At 44.3% G+C, this 24022-nt stretch overlaps 1 protein-coding gene across 1 annotated transcript; it reads left to right on the forward strand.

Moving 5' to 3' along the window:
• The first annotated feature begins 1024 nt into the window (after window positions 1-1024).
• Window positions 1025-22273, forward strand: RPA2 (replication protein A2). Its single transcript, XM_007979803.3, is given in 10 exon segments — window positions 1025-1137; window positions 1139-1301; window positions 1562-1668; window positions 8778-8879; window positions 9007-9120; window positions 16147-16221; window positions 16743-16859; window positions 19465-19572; window positions 19756-19850; window positions 21563-22273. Coding segments are annotated over 10 exon segments (1032 nt in total). The 5' UTR covers window positions 1025-1071; the 3' UTR covers window positions 21648-22273.
• Window positions 22274-24022: the final 1749 nt, after the last annotated feature.

Genomic DNA, 24022 nt, shown 5'->3' on the forward strand with positions numbered 1-24022 from the left:
CCAAGGGCCATGTCTATCTTACTGACCATTGAATCCCAGTGATCAGCACAGGGCCAGGAACAAAGCAAGCATCAACAATTTTTTTTTTTTTTTTTTTTTTTTTTGAGTCACAGTCTCTGTCACCCAGGTTGAAGTGCAGTGGCTGCATCACAGCTCACTGCAGCCTGGACACCCCAGGCCCAGGTGATCCTCCCACCTTAGCCACCCCAGTAGCTGGGACCCCAGACACTGGTCACCACATCAGACATTTTAAAAAATATTTTTTGGGAGGGGAGTCTCACTATGTTGCCCAGGCTGGTCTCAAACTTCTGGCTTCAAGAGGTCCTCTCACCTCAGACCCCATTTGCTGGGTTTACAGGCATGAGCCACAGCACCTGCTAATTTTTCTTAAATACATAGATGAACATAAAATTCTAACAATGCATTAATATTCTGAGGAAGGAACTGACAAAAGGTTCCACTCCCTATGGGAGGAAAAGACCAGCACGTCATATGAAGAATTATGAAAAATGGTAGAAATGACTGGAGAGGCCAAGCCTGGATGAGACTGGGGTGGGGACAGGTGGGGGACGAGGGGTGCCACCTTCAGATCTTTACAAGTCCGTCACAGGCAAAAGGGCGTAGGAGTCTCACAGCCCCACTGGGGAGAATCGGGACCATTGGTGGCATTACAAGAAGAGAATGGGACTTCCTATGTAAAAGAATAAGCAGCTCCACGCGGTGCTGTGCGGCTAGTGCTGCGAGTCCCTGACGTGCGCAATTCCCGCGCGACCGCGGGTGGGAACACCGAAGCCAAAAACCCCACTGCGGCCCTTTAGCTGAAGGCGTCGTCTGATTGGTGATAGTTTGGCGGGAACCCGAGCACGCCGAACAAAGGAAGTGACGTCAGAAGTCGCGCACTTGACGAGGGTGGAATCACGCGGCGCTGCGTCGTGGTAGTATTGCTCTGATTGGTTGATTTCTTGCGATACCGCCCTGCCAGCTCCTTGCTTCCGCTAGTGCGGAGGGTTTTGCCCTTCGTAAAGATGGCCGCGGAGGCCAACTGGGAGCGCAGTGTGCGTTTTCTGGAGCATGGGCAGAGAAGACAGGAACAAGCGTAGCATTCGTGAGCACGGATTGGCTGAAGCGAGAAGCTCCCCCGGAGCTGACTGGCTCCGTCATTCGCGCGAAGGAGTTTGTGGCGCCAGAGAAAAGTAGCTAGAGCGGCGCAGTAGGGGCCGCGTTCTGTGGTTTTCCTTGATTGCCCCAGACCCGAACCTTCTCGGCCTCTTTGCGGAAAATCGCGACCAAGATGTGGAACAGTAATGATGGGGGTGCGGGGTGGAGGAGGAAGAGAATCGCAGGAGGTTTTAGCAAGAGGGAGAGCCTGGGGTCCGAGAGGCGTGTGGCAGCCGGAGAGGAAGGGCGGGAGCGGAGCTGGGGCGTTTGGGGGTCGCAGGAAGGCGGCGAGGAAGGTTAGGGAGACGCGGGCAGTATTTGGAGGGGCAAAGCCTCGGGGAGCCTGCAGGTTTCTCGGAGGCGCGGGACGTGGCACAGGCACTAATCCTGTTGTTCAAAACAGGTGGATTCGAAAGCTATGGCAGCTCCTCATATGGGGGAGCCGGCGGCTACACGCAGTCCCCGGGGGGCTTTGGATCGCCCGCACCTTCTCAGGCCGAAAAGAAATCAGTAGGTTGAAAGGAGTATTTGGTTTTGTTTTATCCTGTCCTGAAGTCCCTAAGTCATCTATGACAGAAACTTTATGCTTTGAAGGAAGATTTCAACATGAACTGATGCGATAATGATCTATTATTATGTGCATCCCTCATAATTAAGTGCTGTAAGTTTCAGAAATGAAATCTTGCCAAATTTTGCACCTCCTGTTGCCCTGGATTTTCCCCTCATTGGCTTTATTTTGAAATTGATCAGTGTAACCAATGAATCAGTTTTGTGTGAACGCTCTCAACTTGTTTTTTTTTATTTTTATTAAAAATAGAGATGGGGTCTCACTATGTTGCCCAGGCTGGTCTCGAACCCCTGAGCTCAATCATCCTCCCACCTCGGCTTCTCAAAGTGCTGGGGTAACAGGTATGAGCCACTGCTCCTGGCCTGTACTTGTATTAATAGTCTCTTTTACTTTTTTTTTTTTTTTTTTTTGAGATGGAATCTCGCTCTATCGCCCAGGCTGGAGTGCAGTGGCCCGATTTTGGCTCACCGCAACCTCCGCCTCCCGGGTTCAAGGGATTCTCCTGCTTCAGCCTCACGAGTAGCTGGAATTACAGGCATGCTCCACCATGCCCGGCTAACTTTGTGCTTTTAGTAGAGACAGGGTTTCTCCATGTTGGTCAGGCTTGTCTCCAACTCCCGACCTGAGGTGATCCGCCCCCCTCGACCTCCCAAAGTGTTGGGATTACAGGCATTGAGCTGCCGAGCCTGGCCCAAAGTCGCTTTTAAATTAAATGTGAGGCGACATCAAGAGTGTGGTCTTGGCCGGGCGCGGTGGCTCAAGCCTGTAATCCCAGCACTTTGGGAGGCCGAGACGGGCGGATCACGAGGTCAGGAGATCGAGACCATCCTGGCTAACACAGTGAAACCCCGTCTCTACTAAAAAATACAAAAAAATTAGCCAGGCGAAGTGGCGGGCGCCTGTAGTCCCAGCTACTTGGGAGGCTGAGGTAGGAGAATGGCGTAAACCCGGGAGGCGGAGTTTGCAGTGAACTGAGATCCGGCCACTGCACCCCTCCGTCTCAAAAAAAAAAAAAAAAAAAAAAAAAGTGTGTGATCTTTGGGCCGGTCGCGGTTTCTCATGCCCGTAATCCCAGCGCTTTGGGCGGCTGAGGCGGGTGGATCACCTGAGATCAGGAGTTCTTGACCAGCCTTGCCAACATGGTGAAACCTCGTCTCTACGAAAAATACAAAAATTAGCCAGGCGTGGTGCGGGTGCCTATAATCCCAGCTACTAAGGAGGCTGAGGCAAGGGAACCACTTGAACTCGGGAGACAGATTGCAGTGAGCCAAGATGGTGCCACTGCACTCCAGCCTGGGCAATAGAGCAGAAGTAGACTCTGTCTCAAAAAAAGAAATGTGGTCTTTGAAGTCATAGACGTGTTCTGCTATTGCCATGCTGCTTTACTTGCAGGGTGTCACTGGACACATTTCTTAACTGGCTTGGGAGTCAGTTTTGCACCTATGAAGAGGGGCTAACTGACATACCTTAAAATGTCATTGTGAGACTTACATTATATACAAAGAATACAGTCTATGGAGCCAGAACACGGGGACTCCAGAATCCATTTTGCCTTTTAACTGCCATTGTGATTTCAGGAAAGCAGCTTGAAGGCTGTGGCCCTTGGTTTTTCTCATCTGATGATACTAGTAGTACTCATGTCGTAGGGTGGTTCTGAGAATTGACAAGTAAGGCATTGTGTAGGAAAACAATCTATAGAAAGCTGTCTAAACGTTGATTAGTCACTCAGAAATGAGTTTGCCTTTTTTCTGTTTTTTTGAGACAGGGTCTCTGTCTGCCAGGCTGGAGAGCAGTGATGCGTGATCACAGCTCACGGAAGCTTGGCCCTCCAGGCCTCAAGTGATCATCCCACCTCAGCCTCCCTAGCAGCTCGGACTACATATGTGCACTTCCGTGTCAGGCTAATTTTTGTGTTTTTTTTTTAGAGTTAGGGTTTGGCCATGTTGGCCAGGCTGGTCTCACACTCCTAGCCTCAATCCACCCGCCTCAGCCTCCCAAAGTGCTGAGATTACAGGTGTGAGCCACCACTCCCAGCTGAGTTTGCATTTAACAACTGCAATTTCATTCTATAAATGTGGGGTTAATTTGACTTCTCTTTAGGAGTCACTCAGATGTGTTAAGATTCAGTATGAGCAGGTTAAAACATTCATTGATATTCTGGTATATTTGAACATTGCTTTATAACTTTCTTTGTTTTTTTGAGATGGAGTCTTGCTCTGTTGCCCAGGCTGGAGTGTAGTGGCGCGATCTCTGCTCACTGCAACCCCCACCTCCCGGGTTCACGCCATTCTCCTGCTTCCGCCTCCCAAGTAGCTGGGACTACAGGCACCCGCCACCATGCCTGGCTAATTTTTTGTATTTTTTTAGTAGAGACGGTGTTGTGCCATGTCAGCCAGGATGGTCTCGATCTCCTGACCTTGTGATCTACCCGCTGCAGCCTCCCAAAGTGCTGGGATTACATGCATGAGCCACTGCGCCTGGCCACTTTATAACTTTCATATAAATTATTTTACATAATTCTGTAAGGAATTTATTGTTTATTCCAGCATACAGCAGAGACTCAGGTGTATTAAGGGACTGCCTAAGCTTACATAGCTAATAAGGAACTAGAATCAGACAGTACACACATGATGCTGAACAAATCCAACATCTGATGAGCAACAACTTCTCCCTGTTGTAGTTTTCTCTCTCCTAGAAGATCTCAAGGGACTTTAATTTTCCATTTTGATTTTCTTGAGGTCGTGAAGGAGAAAACAAGGTAGATGATTGGTTCTCATCTTTTCTTCCCAAGCTTAACTATTTTTCTCCATTCTGATTGTTAGAATTTTGATCTCATAATTCCTAAAAGCTGGGTATTAAGATAGCTTTTCAGAGAAGAATGCTTGTAAGTTGGAGACTCAATCCGAGTCTCTGGATTTTTTTTTTCTTTTTGTAGAGACAGGGTCTCACTATGTTGCCCAGGCTGGTCTCAAACTCTTGGGCTAAAGCAGTCCTCCCACCCCTGCCTCCCATGGTGGTGGTATTACAGGCATGAGCGACCATGCCTGGACAGTCTTTTTGTTTTTATTTTTATTTTTTATTTTTTATTTTTTTATTTATTTTTTTTATTTATTTATTTTTTTTTTTTTTGAGACGGAGTCTTGCTCTGTCGCCCAGGCTGGAGTGCAGTGGAACGATCTCAGCTCATTGCAACCTCCACCTCCTGGGTTCAAGCGATTCTCCTGCCTCAGCCCCCCAAGTAGCTGGGACTACAGGCGCATGCCACCATGCCTGGCCAATTTTTGTATTTTCAGTTAAGATGGGGTTTTGCCACGTTGGTCAGGCTGGTCTCAAACTCCTGATGTCAGACGATCCGCTCTTCTTGGCCTCCCAAAGTGTTGAGATTACAGGCATGAGACACTGCACCTGGCCTTGTTTTGTTTTTAAATCTAGTATTTTCCACAGTTAAAAGTTAGGTAAACACCCTATTCTTTTTTTCTTTTAAAATTGAGACAGAGTCTCACTTTCACCCCCACTGGAGTGCAGTGGTGCAGTCATAGCTTACTGCAAACTCTTAACTCCAGGGGTCAAGGGATCCTCCCACCTCAGCCTCCCAAGTAGCTAGGATTACAGGTGTGCAGCACCATCCCTGGTTGATAAAAACTCTATCCAAAATGTTTCCTGTTGATTATATATTTGTTCAATGTGATTGAACCATGTGAAGTTTCAAATAGTGACCCATTTTTAATCTGTAATAATGGTACCTTCATGAAGTACTGTCAGAGTAGCCTGTAGTTCATAGTCAGCTATAAAAATTTTTTTAGTCTGAAAATGGTTTTTTCCCCCCAAAATTAAGCATACTTGTATTGACACTCTGTGAATCTCTTTGGAGCAAACTAGGAATTCCTTGCGATCAATTCCTACATAAAATATGTGCTCAATAAAAACTAAATACTTGATTTGAGATGAATTCGAAGGCATTGTTAACATCTCAATTGTTATCCATATGTAACTTTTCTACCTGAGAGGTAGTAATACTTGTCAAACATCACTGCATGCAGAGGTCAGTATTAGCACTTCGTATATATTGTGTGTCTCATGTACAACTGAAGAGGTATATATCCCCAGTTTTCAGAAAAGGTGGTCCTGTGTCCAGGGCTTTGGAGCTGGGATTTGAGCATGGGTCTATAGGACTCTCTGGCTCCAAACCTCATGTTCTTGCCACTTTACCTTACTGGTTCTTAAGTTTTCTTATGCTGAAGATACAATGAAAATCTCAGCTGTGATAGGTAAAAACAGAAATATAGTAGTTTGTGAGAGGTAAATCCTGGGACCCCTGCAAATTTTAAAACTATAAATATTAACATAGCATGTAACTTTACCTATAAAATATCATAAAGTAAAATTGAAAAACAGTTGATCCCATCACATTGTTATTAAAAGCTATTGCAGATGTAAAGAATGAGGAACCATAGCTAATATAATAATAGCTAACATTTTTTATTCAGTACTGTGTGCTGGGTAGTATTCTGAGCCCTTACCATGTAGTTAATTTTTATAATTTATCATTCCTAGTTTTGCAGATGAAACCAAGGTACAAATGAGTTAATAAATGTGACCAAGAGCAACTGCTCTTTTTTTTTTTTTTTTCCTTTTTTTGAGGAGAGTCTCTGTTGCCCAGACTGGAGTGCAGTGGCAAGATCTCAGCTCACTGCAACCTCCACCTCCCGAGTTCAAGTGATTCTCCTGCCTCAGCCTCCCCAGTAGCTGGGATTACAGGCACACGCCACCACACCCGGCTAATTTTTTTTTTTAATTTTTAGTAGAGACAGGGTTTCGCCATGTTGGCCAGGCTTGATCTCAAACTCCTGTCCTCAAATGATCTGCCCCCCTCGGCCTTGGGATTACAGGCGTTAGCCACCACGCCTGGCTGAGCAACTGCTCTTGAGAATAGAGCCACAGTCTTAACCCTCAAGCTTGGCTGCTGCTTTTTGTGGCATATATGCCAGCGGTTGACTGAGCTTGCTTTATCCCTTTGTGGCAATACTAACCATTTAAAATCATGCTCAGCAAAGTGAAATATTGGCAGTGTCATGGATGTTCAGGTCAGAGTTGCAACTGCTAAATCCATGAAGGCCAAGAGTCTACTGTGTTCTAAGTCTTCCATGCAGTACAGGTATTGGTCCACTTCCTCTTGGCTTCTGACAGGAAGAGCCCTCATTGTTTTTCCGCCTTGTACATATTCCCTCTGGGAGACTGAGAGTATGTACTTGCCCTCAGCCTGTTACCTGCTGCTTTTTCACTGTTGAAATTCTCATGCTTCGGAGTTCAGCCTAAAGCCTCCCTCTTTTGCCAGTAAGTTTTTCTGAGGTCCCACATGGCACATTTCATTTTATGGTATATCAAGATCAGGTTTATTGTTTACCTTTGTACCTCCCCTAGATTAGGAATATGTTGAGGGTAAATCCTGTCCCATTGTATTCATCTTTATGTCACCCAGACTACCTCTTGCCACTGGTAGGCAAAAATAAGTTTACACTGTTGTGTGGCTGGTTTAAGATACGATTTGGGCCTGGTGCAGTGGCTCATGCCTGTAATCCCAACATTTTGGGAGGCCAAGGTGGGCAGATTGCCTGAGGTCAGGAGTTCGAAACCAGCCTGGCCAACATGGCAAAACCCCATCTCTAGAAAAAATACAAAAATTAGCTGGGTGTGGTGACATGCACCTATAATCCCAGCTGCCTGGGAGACTGAGACAGGAGACTTGCTTGAACCCAGGAGACGGAAGTGAGCCAAGATCGCTCCAACACACTCCAGCCTGGGCAACAGAGTGAGACTCCATCTCGAAAAAAAGGATATGATTTGAGTGTACTCACTAGATACTGTTCTGCCTACCCTATCCTGCCTCTTCCCCCTAAGATGTCCAACATGAGTCCAGCACAGTGGCTTATGCCTGTAATCCTAACACTTTGGGAGGCTAAGGTGGGAGGATCACTTGAGACCAAGAGTTTAAGACCAGCCTGGGCAACATAGCAAAGCCCCATCTCTACAAAAAAAAAATGTTTTTTTAATTGACTGGGTGTGGTGGTCATCTTCTCAGGAGACTGTTGCAGGAAGATTGCTTGAGCCCATGAGTTTGAGGCTGCAGTGAGCTATAATCATGCCTCTGCACTCCAGCCTGAGTGACAGAACAAGACCCCATCTCAAAACATAAAATGTGGCCAAGGGCGGTGGCTCACACCTGTAATCCCAGCACTTTGGGAGACTGAGGTGGGCAGATCACCTGAGGTCAAGAGTTCCAGACCAGCCTGGCCAACATGGAGAAACCCCGTCTCTACTACAAATGCAAAATGCTGGCACACACGTATAGTCCCAGCTACTCAGGAGGCTGAGCCAGGAGAATCGCTTGAGCCCGGGAGGCAGAGGTTGCGGTGAGCTGAGATTGCGCTATTGCACGCCAGCCTGGGCAACAGGAGCGAAACTCTTGTCTCAAAAGAAAAAAAAAAATTTAAAAAGATGTCCAACATGTCCAAGCTCTTATTCCATTTCCCCAGGAGCTCCATTTGATTGTCAAAAAATCTGTCCTACAAGAAGCTATTCTTCTACCTTTTATAGTTCATCACAAGACCTACAAGCAATTCCAGAGTTCTGTCTCCATTAGTCATTTCTCAAACCTTTTCCCGATACCATCTCATTTTGTCAGTGACCTGAACAGCAGCACCAGCCTCTCTACACCCTAAAGCTGGGGTTTCCTCTTGAAGGTCTGTTCTGGCAGCAGCAGGTCGTTCTTCCTTTTCCTGTCCCCCACTCTGACCTACTCATTTTGGTGAATTCTCGGGGCAACACATGTATTCAGCAGGAACTCGAGTTAGACAAACCTGGCTTTGGAGTCTAAAAGTGTGGTATTGGTTTGCTATATGGCCTTGGTTTCCATCTCTCTGAAGCAAAGATAATGAGATTTGTTTTGAAATTCAATGTTCTAATACATTTAAAGTACTTGGCACATGGCAGGTGTCAAATGAGTGGTAGTTATTACTTTCTTAATTGAATTTTGCATGCTTTTTCTTTTTAGAGAGCCCGAGCCCAGCACATTGTACCCTGTACTATATCTCAGCTGCTTTCTGCCACTTTGGTTGATGAAGTGTTCAGAATTGGGAATGTTGAGATTTCACAGGTATGTCAAATAATTTGTAAAGGAATCACTCATAATAAAGAATGAAATAAGACTATGTTTAAAAATACAAAAATGTAGCCTTGGTTTCAGGGGAAACAGCCTTTTTTTTTTCCTTCTTCTAACCTAGGTCACTATTGTGGGGATCATTAGACATGCAGAGAAGGCTCCAACCAACATTGTTTACAAAATAGATGACATGACAGCTGCACCCATGGATGTTCGCCAGTGGGTTGACACAGATGTAAGTGGCTGTTTTTGAATCATGATGGGGTTACTTTGGAACTGTAGAGATGTTGAACTTTTTTAGTCCTTTTAAAGTTTTTTCTTATAAAAATAATATAAAAAGACATCAAAGACAGATACTGTAAAGTGAAAGGTTAATAGATTTGATTATATACCTTCCCGATATACCAAAAATAGAATTAAAAGTCAAATGACAGGAGACAGTAGAATGTTAAGTTCCAATAGAACAAAGGCTTTTCTTGTTTGTTTTTTTTTTGAGACAGTCTCGCTCTGTCGCCCAGGCAGTACAGTACAGTGGTGGGATCTCGGCTCACTACAACCTCCGCCTCCCAGGCTCAAGCGCTTCTCTGCCTCAGCTTCCCAAGTAGCTGGGATTACAGGCACCTGCCACCATGCCTGGCTAATTTTTGTATTTTTAGTAGAGACGGGGTTTCACCATCTTGGTCAGGCTGGTCTTGAACTCCTGACCTTGTGATCCACCCGCCTTGGCCTCCCAAAGCACTGGGATTACAGGCTTGAGCCACCGCGCCCGGCCCCTGCTTTTTTTGTTGTTGTTGAGAGAATCTTGTGCTGTTGCCCAGGCTGGAGTGCAGTGGCGCAATCTCAGCTCACTGCAACCTCTGCACCCCAAGTTCAAGCAATTCTCCTGCCTTAGCCTCCCAAGTAGCTGGGATTACAGGCACCTGCAACCACACCTGACTAATTTTTTGTATTTTTAGTAGAGATGGGGTTTCGCTATATTGGCCAGGCTAGTTTCAAACTCCTGACCTCAGGTGATCCACCCACCTCAGCCTCTCAAAGTGATCGGATTACAGGCTTGAACCCTCACGCCCAACCTAGAGCAAAGATTTTTATCTTGGTCACCACTGTAGCCTTAGCACCTAGAGCAGTGCTAGTCACACAGTGGTCCTAGAATAAATATTGTTTAAATGAGTGCGGAAAATATTTGCAACATATTACAAACATTTAAATTTTTCATTAATAAAAAGCTCCTTTTTGGCCTGGCATGGTGGATCACTAGAGGTCAGGAGTTCGAGACCAGTCTGGCCAACATGGTGAAACCCATCTCTACTAAAAAATATAAAAACTTAGCCAGGCGTGGTGGTGGGCGCCGGTAATTCCAACTACTCGGGAGGCTGAGACAAGAGAATTGCTTGAACCAGGAGGCAGGGATTGCAGTGAAACTGAGATTGTGCCACTGTACTCCAGCCTGGGTGACACACTGAGACTGTCTCAACAACAAAATAAGCTCTTTTTTGTTGTTTCTGGTTTTGAGTTTTGTTTGTTGTTGTTGTTGTTGTTTTTTGAGAAAGAGTCTACTTTGTCTCCAAGACTGGAGTGCAGTAGCTCAATATCAGCTCACTGCAACCTCCACCTTTTTGGTTCAGGCAACCCTCCCGCCTCACCTTCCTGAGTAGCTGAGATTACAAGTTTGTGGCATCATGCCTGGCTAATTTTTAAATTTTTACTAGAGAGAGGGTTTTACCCTGTTGGCCAAGCTGGTCTCAAACTCCTGACTTCAAGTCATCTGCTCACCTTGGCCTCCCAAAGTTCTGGGATTACAGGCTTGAGCCACTGCGTCCAGCCAAAAAGCTCTTATAAAACCAGAAAACCACTGCACCTTAGAAAAATGACCAAACAAGATGCACAGATAATTCATAAAAGACAGTAGAAATGGTAGTGGCAGTAACTAAAGCAGGCTTAACAAACATTGAGATATCATTTTTAGCTGAAGTTTGCAAAGAAAACAAAGAATGACAATGTCTATTTCTAGTAAGAGCAGCAGCTACCACACAGTGCCCTAGCTTAGTAGTAGGCACTTAATAAATATTGAGTGATTTGTTATTGTCCAAGAAAGTAGGCTTATAGTGTGAGTATAAATTGGTATAACCTTTCTCAAACATCAGCTTGTATCAAAAGCATCAGTCATAAAAATGGTGACATAACGGCCGGGTGCAGTGGCTCACGCCTGTAATCCCAGCACTTTGGGAGGCTGAGGTGGACGGATCAGGAGGTCAGGAGATTGAGACCATCCTGGCTAACACAGTAAAACCCCGTCTCTACTAAAAATACAAAAAATTAGCCGAGCATGGTGGCAGGTACCTGTAGTCCCAGCTACTCGGGAGGCTGAGGCAGGAGAATGGCGTGAACCCAGGAGGCAGAGCTTACAGTGAGCCAAGATCGTGCCACTGCACTGCAGCCTGGGAGACAGAGCAAGACTCTGTCTCAAAAAAAAAAAAAAAACAGTGGTGACCTAGCAAAACTCCATGGCTTAGGAGTTTACATCAAGGAAAGAATTACAGACACGTACAAAGATTTAGACCAGTGAAGTGGTCATGCCTGTAATCCCAGCACTTTGGGAAGCCAAGGCAGGCAGATCACCTGAGGTCAGGAGTTCAAATCCAGCCTTGCCAACATGGTGAAACTCTGTCTCCTAAAAATACAAAAATTAGCCAGGCGTGGTTGTGCGTACCTGTAATCCCAGCTACTCGACTCAGGAGGCTGAGGCAGGAGAATTACTTGAACCTGGGAGGCGGAGGTTGCAGTAAGCCGAGATCATGCTACTTGCACTCTAGTCTGGGCAACAGAGCAACACTCTGTCTCAAAATACTAGCAATAAAGGATTACTAAGTAAACCAGGACATATTTATAACATACTACAAATGATATAGAAAAGTGTGTATTGTCACAAATAAGTGTTTGCCATAAATTGTTGAAAAAAGCATATTACAATATGGTATGCAGGATTTGACCCAATTTTTACACAGCAGCATGTGTATATAAGTGTCTTTATAAACATGGATGAAATAGATTGAAATACAGTATATACTTTTTATCCTTTTATATTTTTAATTGTGCAGAAGGCGTCTTGGTGTTTTCTGTTTTGTTTTTGAAATACATTCATTACACAAAATTTGGATAATAAAGACTGTTTTAGGCTGGGCATGGTGGCTTACGCCCATAATCCCTGCACTTTGGGAGGCCAGTGCGGGCGGGTCACCTGAAGTCAGAAGTTTGAAACCAGCCTGGCCAACATGGTGAAACTCCGTCCCTACTAATAATACAAAAATGAGGCGGGTACCTGTAATCCCAGCTACGCAGAAGCTGAGGCAGGAAAATTGCTTGAACCTAGGAGGCAGAGGTTGCAGTGAGCCAAGATCGCACCACTGCACTGCAGCCTGGGCAACAGAGTGAGACTCTGACTCAAAAAAAAAGACTTTTCCTTCAAAAACCACAAGTTACCATAGAGAAATAACTTGGTAGTTATGTAATTTTTTAATTTTTTGCTTCTCAGAAAAATAAAGGATAATTCATTCAGCAGTTATTGTTGGAATACCAATTCTGAACCAGACTGTGCCTGGTTCCAGGTATAAAAAGAATGAAGTAGACACAGTCCCTGCCATCAAGCTTTTTTTTTTTTTTTTTTTTTTTTTTTTTGAGGTGGAGTTTCGCTCTGTCACCCAGGCTGGAGTGCAGTGGCCGGATCTCAGCTCACTGCAAGCTCCGCCTCCCGGGTTCACGCCATTCTCCTGCCTCGAGACTCCCGAGTAGCTGGGACTACAGGCGCCCGCCACCTCGCCCGGCTAGATTTTTGTATTTTTTAGTAGAGACGGGGTTTCACCGGGTTAGCCAGGATGGTCTTGATCTCCTGACCTCATGATCCGCCCGTCTCGGCCTCCCAAAGTGCTGGGATTACAGGCTTGAGCCACCGCGCCCGGCCAAGCATTTTAAAAATCACCTGAAATCTCATGTCCCTTAAAGAACTGTTATAACACACTTTGGGAAATATCCTTTCAGACATCTGTCTCTGCCTATACGTACATACAGATGTCCACATACCTCTTTTACTGTAAAAGGGATAATATGCTATGCATCTGCTAAGTAATTTGCTCTTTTTACTAAAAATTATGTTGTGGAACTGATTTTTTTTTTTTTTTTTTTTTTTTTGAAATGGGGTTTTGCTCTTATTGCCCAGGCTGGAGTTGCCAGGCTTGTTGCGATGGCACGATCTCCGGCTCACCGCACCCTCTGCCTCCCGGGTTCAAGCGATTCTCCTGCCTCAGCCTCTCGAGTAGCTGGGATTACAGGCATATGCCACCACACCCAGCTAGTTTTGTATTTTGTAGAGACAGGGTTTCTCCATGTTTGTCAGGATGGTCTCAAACTCCCAACCTCAGGTGATCGCCCGCCTCGGCCTCCCAGAGGGCTAGGATTATAGGCATGAGCCACAGGCCTTTTTTTTAAATAGAGACAGGGTCTTGGCTTGCTGCCTCGACTGGCCTCAAAGCTGGGCTGAAGTGATCCTTTGACCTTAACCTCCCATGTAGCTGAACTATAGACTGATGCCACCATGCCTGGTGAGGAACCAATTTTTTTTTTTTTTTTTTCAGACTGAGTCTCACTCTGTCATCTAGGCTGGAGTGCATTGGTGCAATCTTGGCTCACTGCAACCTCTGCTTCTCGGGTTCAAGCGATTCTCCTGCCTCAGCCTCCCAAATAGCTGGGATTACAGGCGTGCACCACCGAACCTGGCTAATTTCTGTATTTTTAGTAGAGACGGGGTTTCAACATGTTGGCCAGGCTGGTCCCGAACTCCTGACCTCAGGTGAACCGCCTGCCTCGGCCTCCCAAAGTCCTGGGATTACAGGCTTGAGCCACCATGGCCCAGCCAGGAACTGATTTTTTAATGTTATCTGTAAAGATTTATATCTATCATTTTAAATGACCACCTATTCCATTGTAAGAATACATCGTTTCTTACTTAACAGTAGACCCAATCAGGGAACAGCATTTAGCTTCTTTTCAGTCGTTCGCCATTATACACAATGCACCAGTGAGTATCTTTGCATACATTTCTTCATGATTATAAAATAATCATAAGGCTGGACGCCATGGCTCACGCCTGTAATTCCAGCACTTTGGGAGGCCAAGACAGGCAGATCACCTGACATCAGGAGCTCAAGACCAGCCCGGCCAACATGGTGAAACCCCATCTCTACTAAAAATACAAAATTAGCCAGGCGTGGTGGCGCACACCTATAATCCCAGCTACTCGGGAGACTGAGTCAGGAGAATCGCTTGAACCTGGGAGGCAGAGATTGCAGTGAGCCAAGATCGTGCCATTGCATTCAGCCTGGGCAACAAGAGCAAAACTCCATCTCAAAAAAATAAAATAATCATAAGATATATTCCTGAAAGTAGGTTTTCTGGGGGGAAATACACACTTCACTTCACTTTTTTTTTAACATCTTAATTTTTGCATTTTTGTACTGTCTTCTATAAAAGTACCAGTTTACACTTCAATCATGCATGAGAGTGCCCAGTTAGTTTCCATACCCTTAACTTTTTTTTTTTTTTTTTTTTTTTAAGAAATAGGATCTCACTGTGTTGCCCAGGTTGGTCTCAAACTCCTGGGTTCAAGCAGTCCTCCCACCTCAGCCTCCCAACATGCTGGGATTACAGGTGTGAGCCACCGTGCCCATCCTCCATACCCTTTCTAACAATGGGTTTTTTTGTTTGTTGTTGTTTTGTTTTGTTTTGAGACGGAGTTTCGCTCTTGTTGCCTAGGCTAGAGTGTAATGGTGCAATCTCGGCTCACTGCAACCTCCACCTCCCAGGTTCAAGCAATTCTCCTGCGTCAGCCTCCCGAGTAGCTGGGATTACAGGCGTGTACCACCATGCCCGGCTAATTTTGTATTTTTAGTAGAGACGGGGTTTCTCCATGTTGAGGCTGGTCTCTTAACTCCTGACCTCAGGTGATCCTCCTGCCTCGGCCTCCCAAAGTGCTGGGATTACAGGCGTGAGCCACCACACCCGGCCTAACAATGGGTTTTTGTCTTAAATTTTTGCCAGTATGATAGTTGTTTTAAAAAATAGTCTTTTTGACCAGGTGCAGTGGCTCATGCCTGTAATCCCGGGACTTTGGGGAGGCCAAGATGAGTGGATCACCTGAGGTCAGGAGTTTGAGACCAGCCTGGCCAACATGGTGAAACCCCATCTCTACTAAAAATTAAAAAATTAGCCTGGCATGGTGGTGCGTGCCTGTAGCCCCAGCTACTCGGGAGGCTGAGGCAGGAGAATTGCTTGAACCCGTGAGGCAGAGGTTGCAATGAGCTGAAATCGTGCCACTGCACTCCAGGTTGGGTGACAGAGCAAGACACTTCATCTGAAAAAAAAAAATCAGCTAATGTATTTTTCTTATAAATAATGTGTGCCTATTCTAGGAAACTGATAAAGAAATATTAAAATAGTTTGTAATTATCCTAGTCAACCATTAAACAGTTTAGTGTATATTGTCCCAAATGGGAAATCAGCTTTTTTCCATGTGTCATGACTTGTTTTTCCAGACAGTAAATAGAATTCTGTGTTGTCATTTGCAACAGTGTGGACTATTCTATTATATAGAAATGTGTACTTTATGTTGGATATTTAGGTTGTTTTAAAATTTTTAATATTCTGTACTATGATAAATCTAAATCTTAATGCCTGTTCTTAATTACTTCCTTAAATTCCCAAAAGTAGAATTGCTTTGCCAATAAGTATATCCACCAGAAAATTGTGTGCCTGCGGGGCATAGTGGCGGGCGCCTGTAATCCCAGCTACGGGGGAAGCTGAGGCAGGAGAATCGCTCAAACCCTCCCTTGGGACGGGGAGGTTGCAGCGAGCCAAGATCATGCCACTGCACTCCACTCTGCGGCAGAGTGAGACTCCCTCACAAAAAAAAAAAAAAGAAAGAAAATTGTATGCCTAGGAGCTTGAATGAGAGTGTCATAATTGTTTGCTTTTTTATGATGTGCTACAGAACTTTGGAACCGAGAATTACCTTTAGAGATATTTTTATTCTAATTCCTGGTTTTACAAAAAAGTAAGTTGTAAAAGGCAGGGCAAACTTCTTAATGCCATTTTAGGATCCTTTAACTCTTCTACTTTATAACTTTCTCTTTCTATACATAATATAGAAATGTTAAAGAGGCTTTCACCAGCATCACTAAAACCTTAATGACGTGTTTGTATTTTATGTTAGGACGCCAGCAGTGAAAACACCGTGGTTCCTCCAGAAACATATGTGAAAGTGGCAGGCCACCTGAGATCTTTTCAGGTAAAGTCAGAATAAAATAGCAGTTAAAGTGTTTTTGCATGAAGCAGTTTCTAGATTCATGTCATGGCTTTTGGATAGTTAAAATACTTAAGTCCCCCTGTTTAATGGGAAGTTATTTCTTACTCTCTTCTTCAAAGGGAAATAACTCTTCTTTCTTTCTTTCTTTTTTTTTTTTTTTTTTACCTTAACATGAAACTGACAGAATAGTAAAGAAAGAACAGAATCTCCTACAATTGCTATCTGTGGCGTTCATTAGTTGGAGAAAGGAGAACACTAGATTCAGAGTCAGGAGTCTAGATTTTGCTCCGTTATGCAACCTTGGGAAAATTATTAATGTCCCTTAGCTATTAATTTTAGTGTTTTTCTCATGTTTGACCATATTTGGATTACTTCTGAGAGTATATAACATTTTTCTTATATTGGCAAAATATTAATATTATAACCAAGAAAAGAGCCACAATGTTGACCTGAAATTAATGTATGTTCATATTTTATTCACATTTTTTTCTTCATTTTAATAGAACAAAAAGAGCCTGGTAGCCTTTAAGATCATGCCCCTGGAGGATATGAATGAGTTCACCACACATATTCTGGAAGTGATCAATGCACACATGGTACTAAGCAAAGCCAACAGCCAGGTGAGTAGCCTCACTTTCCTAGCTTTTTCTCTTCCCTGGAAGAACACAGGTTACTTTTGTGTTCCAGCTTTGATTTCCTTGACATTTTGAAGGCCAAGCCAGAGAAAGACATCACTAAGTCCTCAGAACACTTTCTCCATTAGCTTTGTCACTGTATTTTATTTCAGATGAAACACTGATGTTTCTCTCAGAATTAAGAGTTCCTCTGACTCCACTGGCCTGGACAGCTGGGGCCTGTGACAACCCTTAGGTGTAGACATGTAATTATAGGCTGAGCTCTTAGCTCCAAGGATTGTCAGTACATATTCAGAGTAGCTCCCTTCAGGACAGCATTTTGCTGTCTTCCTTCCAACTTACTGGCTAAGTAGGAAAAATTATGTACTATTATTTTTTCCCTGAAATTATATTTATTGATTCGTATTGAAATTTCTCCATAGTATTTTCCATTGTGTGAATTAACTTTGGCAAGTCCATCTAGGACCACGCAAAAGGTTTGTTGACTCTAGTATTAGAAAGCCCTCAGGGCCGGGTGTGGTGGTTCATGGCCTGAAATCCCAGCACTTTGGGAGGCTGGTATGGGGGCATCACTTGAGCCCAGTTCGAGACACCACCCTGGGTAACATAGGGAGACCCTGTCTCTACAAAAAAAATTAAAGAATTCGATGGGCTACTTGGGAGGCTGAGTTTGGGAGATCACTTAAGCCCAGGAGGTCAAGGCTGCATTGAGCTGTGATTGTGCTACTCACTGCAGCCTAGGCAACAGAGCAACTTTGTCTCAAAAAAATAAATAAAGAAAAAGAAAAATACTTATTGCGCCTACTTTGATTTGATAGTCCCAATCATTCTAGTCCCCATTCGAGTATAGCAGTGAACACAATATACTTATATTCTTGGGAGAAAGAAGCAATAAACAAAAAATATATATAATTTTAGGTAGTTATATAGGTGCTCTGAAGTAAATAAAGCAAAATAGGAGAAGAGGGTGATGGGGAGGGAACCAAGAATGGTACAATTTTAGATGGGGAAGAACATTCCAAATCAGAGGGACTAGGAAGTGCAAGAAGCAGGAGTGTGGAGTAAGCGTGACATCTCTGAAACCAGCAAGGCCAGAGTCTGGAGTGAAGCAAATGACGGGAGAGGGAGAGGGTTGTAGGCAAGGAGGCAGGGCCCAGATTATGTGGGGCTTTGGAGGCCATGGTAAGGATTGCCTTTATTCAAATTTTAAAAATTTTGTTTATTTGGGGGTTTTTTTGTTTTTGTTTTTGTTTTTGTTTGAGATGGAGTCTCACTCTTTCGCCCAGGCTGGAGTGCAGTGGCACAATCTCAGCTCACTGCAAGCTCCGCCTCCCGGGTTCACGCCATTCTTCTGCCTCAACCTCCCGAGTAACTGGGACCACAGGCGTCTACCACTATGCTTGGCTAATTTTTGTATTTTTAGTAGAGAAGGGGTTTCACCATGTTAGCCAGGATGATCTCAATATCTCAATCTCCTGACCTTGTGATCTGCCCGCCTCAGCCTCCCAAAGTGCTAGGATTACAGGCATGAGCCACTGCACCCAGCCTTTTTTTTTTTTTTTTTTTTTTTTTTTGAGACAGAGTCTCATTCTGTCACCCAGGCTGGAGTGCAATGACGTGATCTCAGCTCACTGCTGCCTCCGCTTCTCGGGTTCAGGCGATTCTCCTGTCTCAGCCTCCCCAGTATCTGGGATTACAGGTGCGCACTACCACACCCAGCTAATTTTTGTAGTTTTAGTAGAGACGGGGTTTCACCATGTTGGCGTCCAGTTAGCAATCCGGCTGGCAGTGAGAATTTGTGGCCTAGGAGGCGGTCTGGGATGAAACCCTGGGGACTCTGTCAGCCTTTTGGGAGACAGATAGAAGAGGCTAATGAGGGATACTGAGAAGGTTCAGTTTGAGAGTCAGATGGAGAAGCAGAAGAATGTGGTGTCAAGAAGCCCAGGGAGGAACACATTTCAAGAGGAGTGTGGTCAGCAGTGTCTGCTTCTGAAAGGTCAAGTATTAGGAGGACTGAAAGAGACTTTTTGATAATTGGTTGAAAAGTCTTTGGTGACTTTGGTGAAAACAGTTTCAGAGGTGTACTTGGGGAGAACCCAAATATGGTGGGCTGAGGAGTGACTGGGGAGAAAGGAAATGAAAATAGTGATTGCAGAGCATTTTAAGAATTTGTTTTAAAAAAAAGGAAAGAGAGAGGACGATAGGGACTGTGTCTCCTTTTCTTTGCCTGTGGTGCTTCATGCCTATAGACACTCAGTGAATGCTTGAGTGATTGGGCCACACGGATACCAAAACAGCAGACTCTGGGTAATTTTCTTCTCACTGCTACTCTTCTCTGGTTCCTCTCACATCAGAAACAAAAGGGGCCAAGAGGATCTGTCTCTTTTTGATATTTATGTGCTTCAGGGAGTTACTTTATCTTCCTATGAAATACTCTTTAGATAATAGCTGTCCATTCCAATGTAAGCAGTGTTACTGGGAAACTGTTTATAAATTGTTTTTTGTAAGCTGCTTAACAAGCTATTTGAAGTTGTAAAGACTGTTTAACTTGATGGATTTTCTAATATTGTTAACTTATTTCTTAATTCAGTCCTCAGCAGGGAGAGCACCTATCAGCAATCCAGGAATGAGTGAAGCAGGGAACTTCGGTGGGAATAGCTTCATGCCAGCAAATGGCCTCACTGTGGCCCAAAACCAGGTAAACTCCACCAGAGTGGCTTCAGAAATACAAAACACAGACAGTCTTAAATTTTGTTATTTCCTTGATGAACTAAGATTGTTGGAATACCTGGTTTATTTCTTTCCTATAAAGGGACTCAGGTTTGCAAAGGGGTGGCTGATCCAAAGTAATTGCGAAAATCTTTCTGATTTGAATCTTCAGGTGTTGAATTTGATTAAGGCTTGTCCAAGACCTGAAGGGTTGAACTTTCAGGATCTCAAGAACCAGCTGAAACACATGTCTGTATCTTCAATCAAGTAAGTATTTGATTTTCATGAGCTCAGGCTCTGGAATTGTACCTGTTTCACCTCACAAGGGTTTCCTGATAGTGAGAAGTGAGTTTTAAAAGTAAAACTTGGCGGCCAGGCATGGTAGCTCACACCTGTAATCTCAGCGCTTTGGGAGGCCGAGGCGGGTGGATCACCTGAAGTCAGCAGTTCGAGACCAGCCTGGCCAACATGGTGAAAACCCTGTCTCTACTAAAAATACAAAAATTAGCCAGGCGTGGTGGCACTCAACGATCGCACCGCTGCGCTCCAGCCTGGGTGACAGAGTGAGATTCCATCTCAAAAAAAAGTAAAAGTTCGCCAGGCACTAGCTCATGCCTATAGTTCTAGCACTTTGGGAGGCTGAGGTGGGCAGATTGCTTAAACTCAGGAGTTCAAGACCAGCCTGGGCAACGTGGCAAAACCTTGTCTCTACAAAAACAATAAAAACAAATTAGCCGGGCACAGTGGCACATGCCTGTAGTCCCAGCTACCCAGGAGGCTGAGGTGGGAGGATCACTTGAGCCCAGAAAGTCGAGGCTGCAGTGAGCCATCATTGTGCCACTGCACTCCATCCTGGATGACAGAATGAGACTGTCACACAAAAACAACTTAACTGCAACCCTGGTGGCAGAATGGAAATTGTTCAGCTATGGAAAAACAGGAAAAAGACTATGCGCCAAAATGATGCTACCCATCACATCACTTATTCAGCAAATTTTTTCATTCAGCAGACACTAAGGACCATTATATGTAAGGGATATATAATAATTCTGAGCAAAAAGTTGACCTGATTTCCTTATGGGATTTAGACTGGAGGAGGGAAGTCCTTAGCTCTTGGTCCTCAGGTGTACAGTCCTGTTGCTGTTACTGTCCCCATTGTGGACATGAGTGTATTAGACTATCTGGACCTTATTAAACAACCAGTCCTTCCAACACCCTTATCCTGATTCCATCTTAGACAAGCAGCCTCCTGATTCCAGTGTAGTAAACCAGTCAAACACACTGACTTATGGTGATGGTGCTTGTGATGGTTATTTGTTACTATAAATCAATTGACCTGCCAGGCCTAGATAGAAAAGGAATACTCAGGACTAATTCCATTTCCTGTCCTATAAAATAAGGATAATAATTCCTATCTCAAGAGTTACTGTGCTGATGAGGTAGAGAACTGCTGTCACTTAGGTGCTCTGTAGATTGTGGCTATTAAATACGTTACTGACACTAACCCTGAGGACCTTGAAGGGTTTGAAGGTTTCAGTGTTTCCTTTGCTTCCCACAACATTACTTCCCAGAGGGGGACCAAAGGGATTTCAGTGTGTGGCTGGAAAAGGGGAACTTTTAAAGACAGCTCTTTTTACTAGGAGATTTTGTGTGCAAGTGTGACTACAGCTTTAGATCCTTGTTTTCCTGCTTAGACTGTGTTTAAGTGAGGCCCTGTTGTCTTTCCTTTACACAGTTTGGGAGAGGGATCCAAGATAGCCCTAATAGCCAGTGTCTCCATGAATAAGCTCTGTTTTGCTATTTTACTGGCATTTCTCCCTGTGAGAGCTTTCTATGTGCAAAATACTTGTGAATTCTTAGCTAAGGTAGAGAGTTGGGAGATAAGTGAAGTTTGCGTATTTGGCCATATCCAAAAGGCAATTTCTTTCTGAATTGGCCTGAAAATGACTTTTTTTCTTTCTTTCTTTCTTTCTTTCTAGGCAAGCTGTGGATTTTCTGAGCAATGAGGGGCACATCTATTCTACTGTGGATGATGACCATTTTAAATCCACAGATGCAGAATAACTGGATCTAATTGGGTACCTGAGATATTTTACAGCTGGACCTAGTTTCACAATCTATTGTCTCCGGCTCTGCATATGTTTGGCCACGTGGCTTCTAGAAAGTAGGTTTCATCTATCTAAAGGTCTCCTCTGACATCCTTTTGAAACTTACTGCTCTTCTGTTTTGTTTTGTTTTGTTTGAAGCTCAGAGGGAGATGGGCAATTGACAGGGATGCAATCCAGGGTGGGATTTCTTGAGGAAGTTACAAATAAGCTTGTTACCACAGCAAGATAGATGGAATTGGAAGGATGCTACCAGGAGAGTACTTACATAGTGCTTGGGAGTTTCTCTTCTTAAAATGTTTGCTGCTGAAAGATGAGCAGGACCAGGGCCTTGTAGGCAGAGCCCTAGCTGAGAAACCTGCTGGCCTCTGCCTGTTTTTGTTTCCCACTTTGGTTGTGTGGCATTACTTTCAGAATTGCACTTCCTGCTTGTCATGACTGCTTGACACACTTGTCATGACGTGTGTTTCTGTGAACATGAAGTTCTGCGGTGGTGGCCTCCAGGGGCAGAGGAAAGGAAGAAGTGTTACTGCGTTTTGTACAAAATAAGTACATTCGTATGTTTAATAAAACAGTTCTATTGTAGCAACTTGTAAAAATGTTCTCATTTTTTCTTTCTGAGCAGTGTAATGACTACTTTATCATCTGAGGCAGTGTAACATAGTGAAACTTGGATTTGAATTCTGGCTTTCCCACTTTTTAGTTAGAATCTTGAGCAGGCTATGTCAGCTCTGAGAACCTCCATTTCCTCGTTAACAGAAAGAAAACAACGTCATTTCCCCTGGGTTTGTTACGAAGATTGAATAAAACACATAGTCTGTAAAGCGTCTACATCTAGCATTGCCACTTAAAGGGATTATAGAATGGACCTTAATGTGAACTCTTTGGCAGTGTGTGATCATGTAACTGAATCAAATAGTTACCCATTTGGCCTCAAGATGAGACTTTCCAAAAGCCTATGGTCATTTTTTGGCCAACTTGATCGGCTGTTTCTTACAGAAAAAGAAACTAGTTCAAAGATGTTTTTGACAACTCCTGAAAGTAATCTACATCTTGAATAAAAGAACCAATTTTGAGATAAAGTTAGTGAGGTGTAACATCCAAATAAGAATTCTCTGCTTTAGGCGGGGCGCAGTGGCTCACACGTGTAATTCCAACACTTTGGGAGGCGGAGGCGGAGGCGGGCAGATCAAGAGATCGAGACCATTCTGGCCAACACGGTGAAACCCCATCTCTACTAAAAGTACAAAAATTAGCCGGGCGTGGTGGCGCTTGCCTGTAGTCCCAGCTACTTGGGAGGCTGAGGCAGGAGAATCACTTGAACCTGGGAGGTGGAAGTTGCAGTGATCGGAGATCACACCACTGCACTCCAGCCTGGCGACAGAGTGAGACTCTGTCTCACAAAAAAAAAAAAGAATTCTCTGCTTTAACTCTTTCTAAATGAGATCTAGCAGCTGTGTAGAGAAGGCCCCGCCTACTTGGTTTTTAAGAGTGAATGAATGTGTGGTTGTTTTCTATACATGCAGAGTTGTTAACATCTGCGGAACTATGCAAATGTGTGAAACTCAGTAGCAGTTCATTTGCAAGTGTGTTCGTTCTTGGTTATTTTCTCGAAGAAAGAACAATGGCTAAAAACAAGTAAAATCATATATATTTGAATTTGGAATGTATGACAGGATACTTTCATGGCTGGTAAACTTCTCTTTCTAGTTATCAAGCTGGTGCCCTCAAATGGGCAAAGCAGTAGCAGTACTTCTATAGGTGGAAGTGGTTTTCTTTTTTATTGATTTTTTTTTTTTGAGACGGAGTCTCGCTCTATCGCCCAGGCTGGAGTTCAGTGGCCGGATCTCAGCTCACTGCAAGCTCTGCCTCCCGTGTTCAAGTGATTCTCCTGCCTCAGTCTCCCGAGTAGCTGGGACTACAGGCACCTGCCACCACGCCCGGATAATTTTTGTATTTTTAGTAGAGACAGGGTTTCACCGTGTTAGCCAGGATGGGTCTCGATCTCCTGACCTCATGATCCACCTGCCTTGGCTTCCCAAAGTGCTGGGATTACAGGCGTGAGCCACCGCGCCTGACTGGTTATTTTTTAATAAAAATCAGATGACAACTTAGCAGTTAGCAACTGCTTGTTAATTTAGTGCTTGTTGGATACCTGCTGTATCAACCTGTAGGTCAGGTACTAGGAATATCAAGCACAATAACAGATTGGCGTCACGGGACCGGCTGGTTCAGCATTCCCAGCAGCACAGAGTAGTTGCTCGGCGGTGCTGGATTCCCTGCCATCTCGCCATTTCCACAGTCTCACCGGAGTTGTGTGATTTCTGACCGCTG

This window comes from Chlorocebus sabaeus, chromosome 20 (genome assembly GCF_047675955.1).
Source record: "Chlorocebus sabaeus isolate Y175 chromosome 20, mChlSab1.0.hap1, whole genome shotgun sequence".
NCBI lineage: Eukaryota > Metazoa > Chordata > Mammalia > Primates > Cercopithecidae > Chlorocebus > Chlorocebus sabaeus.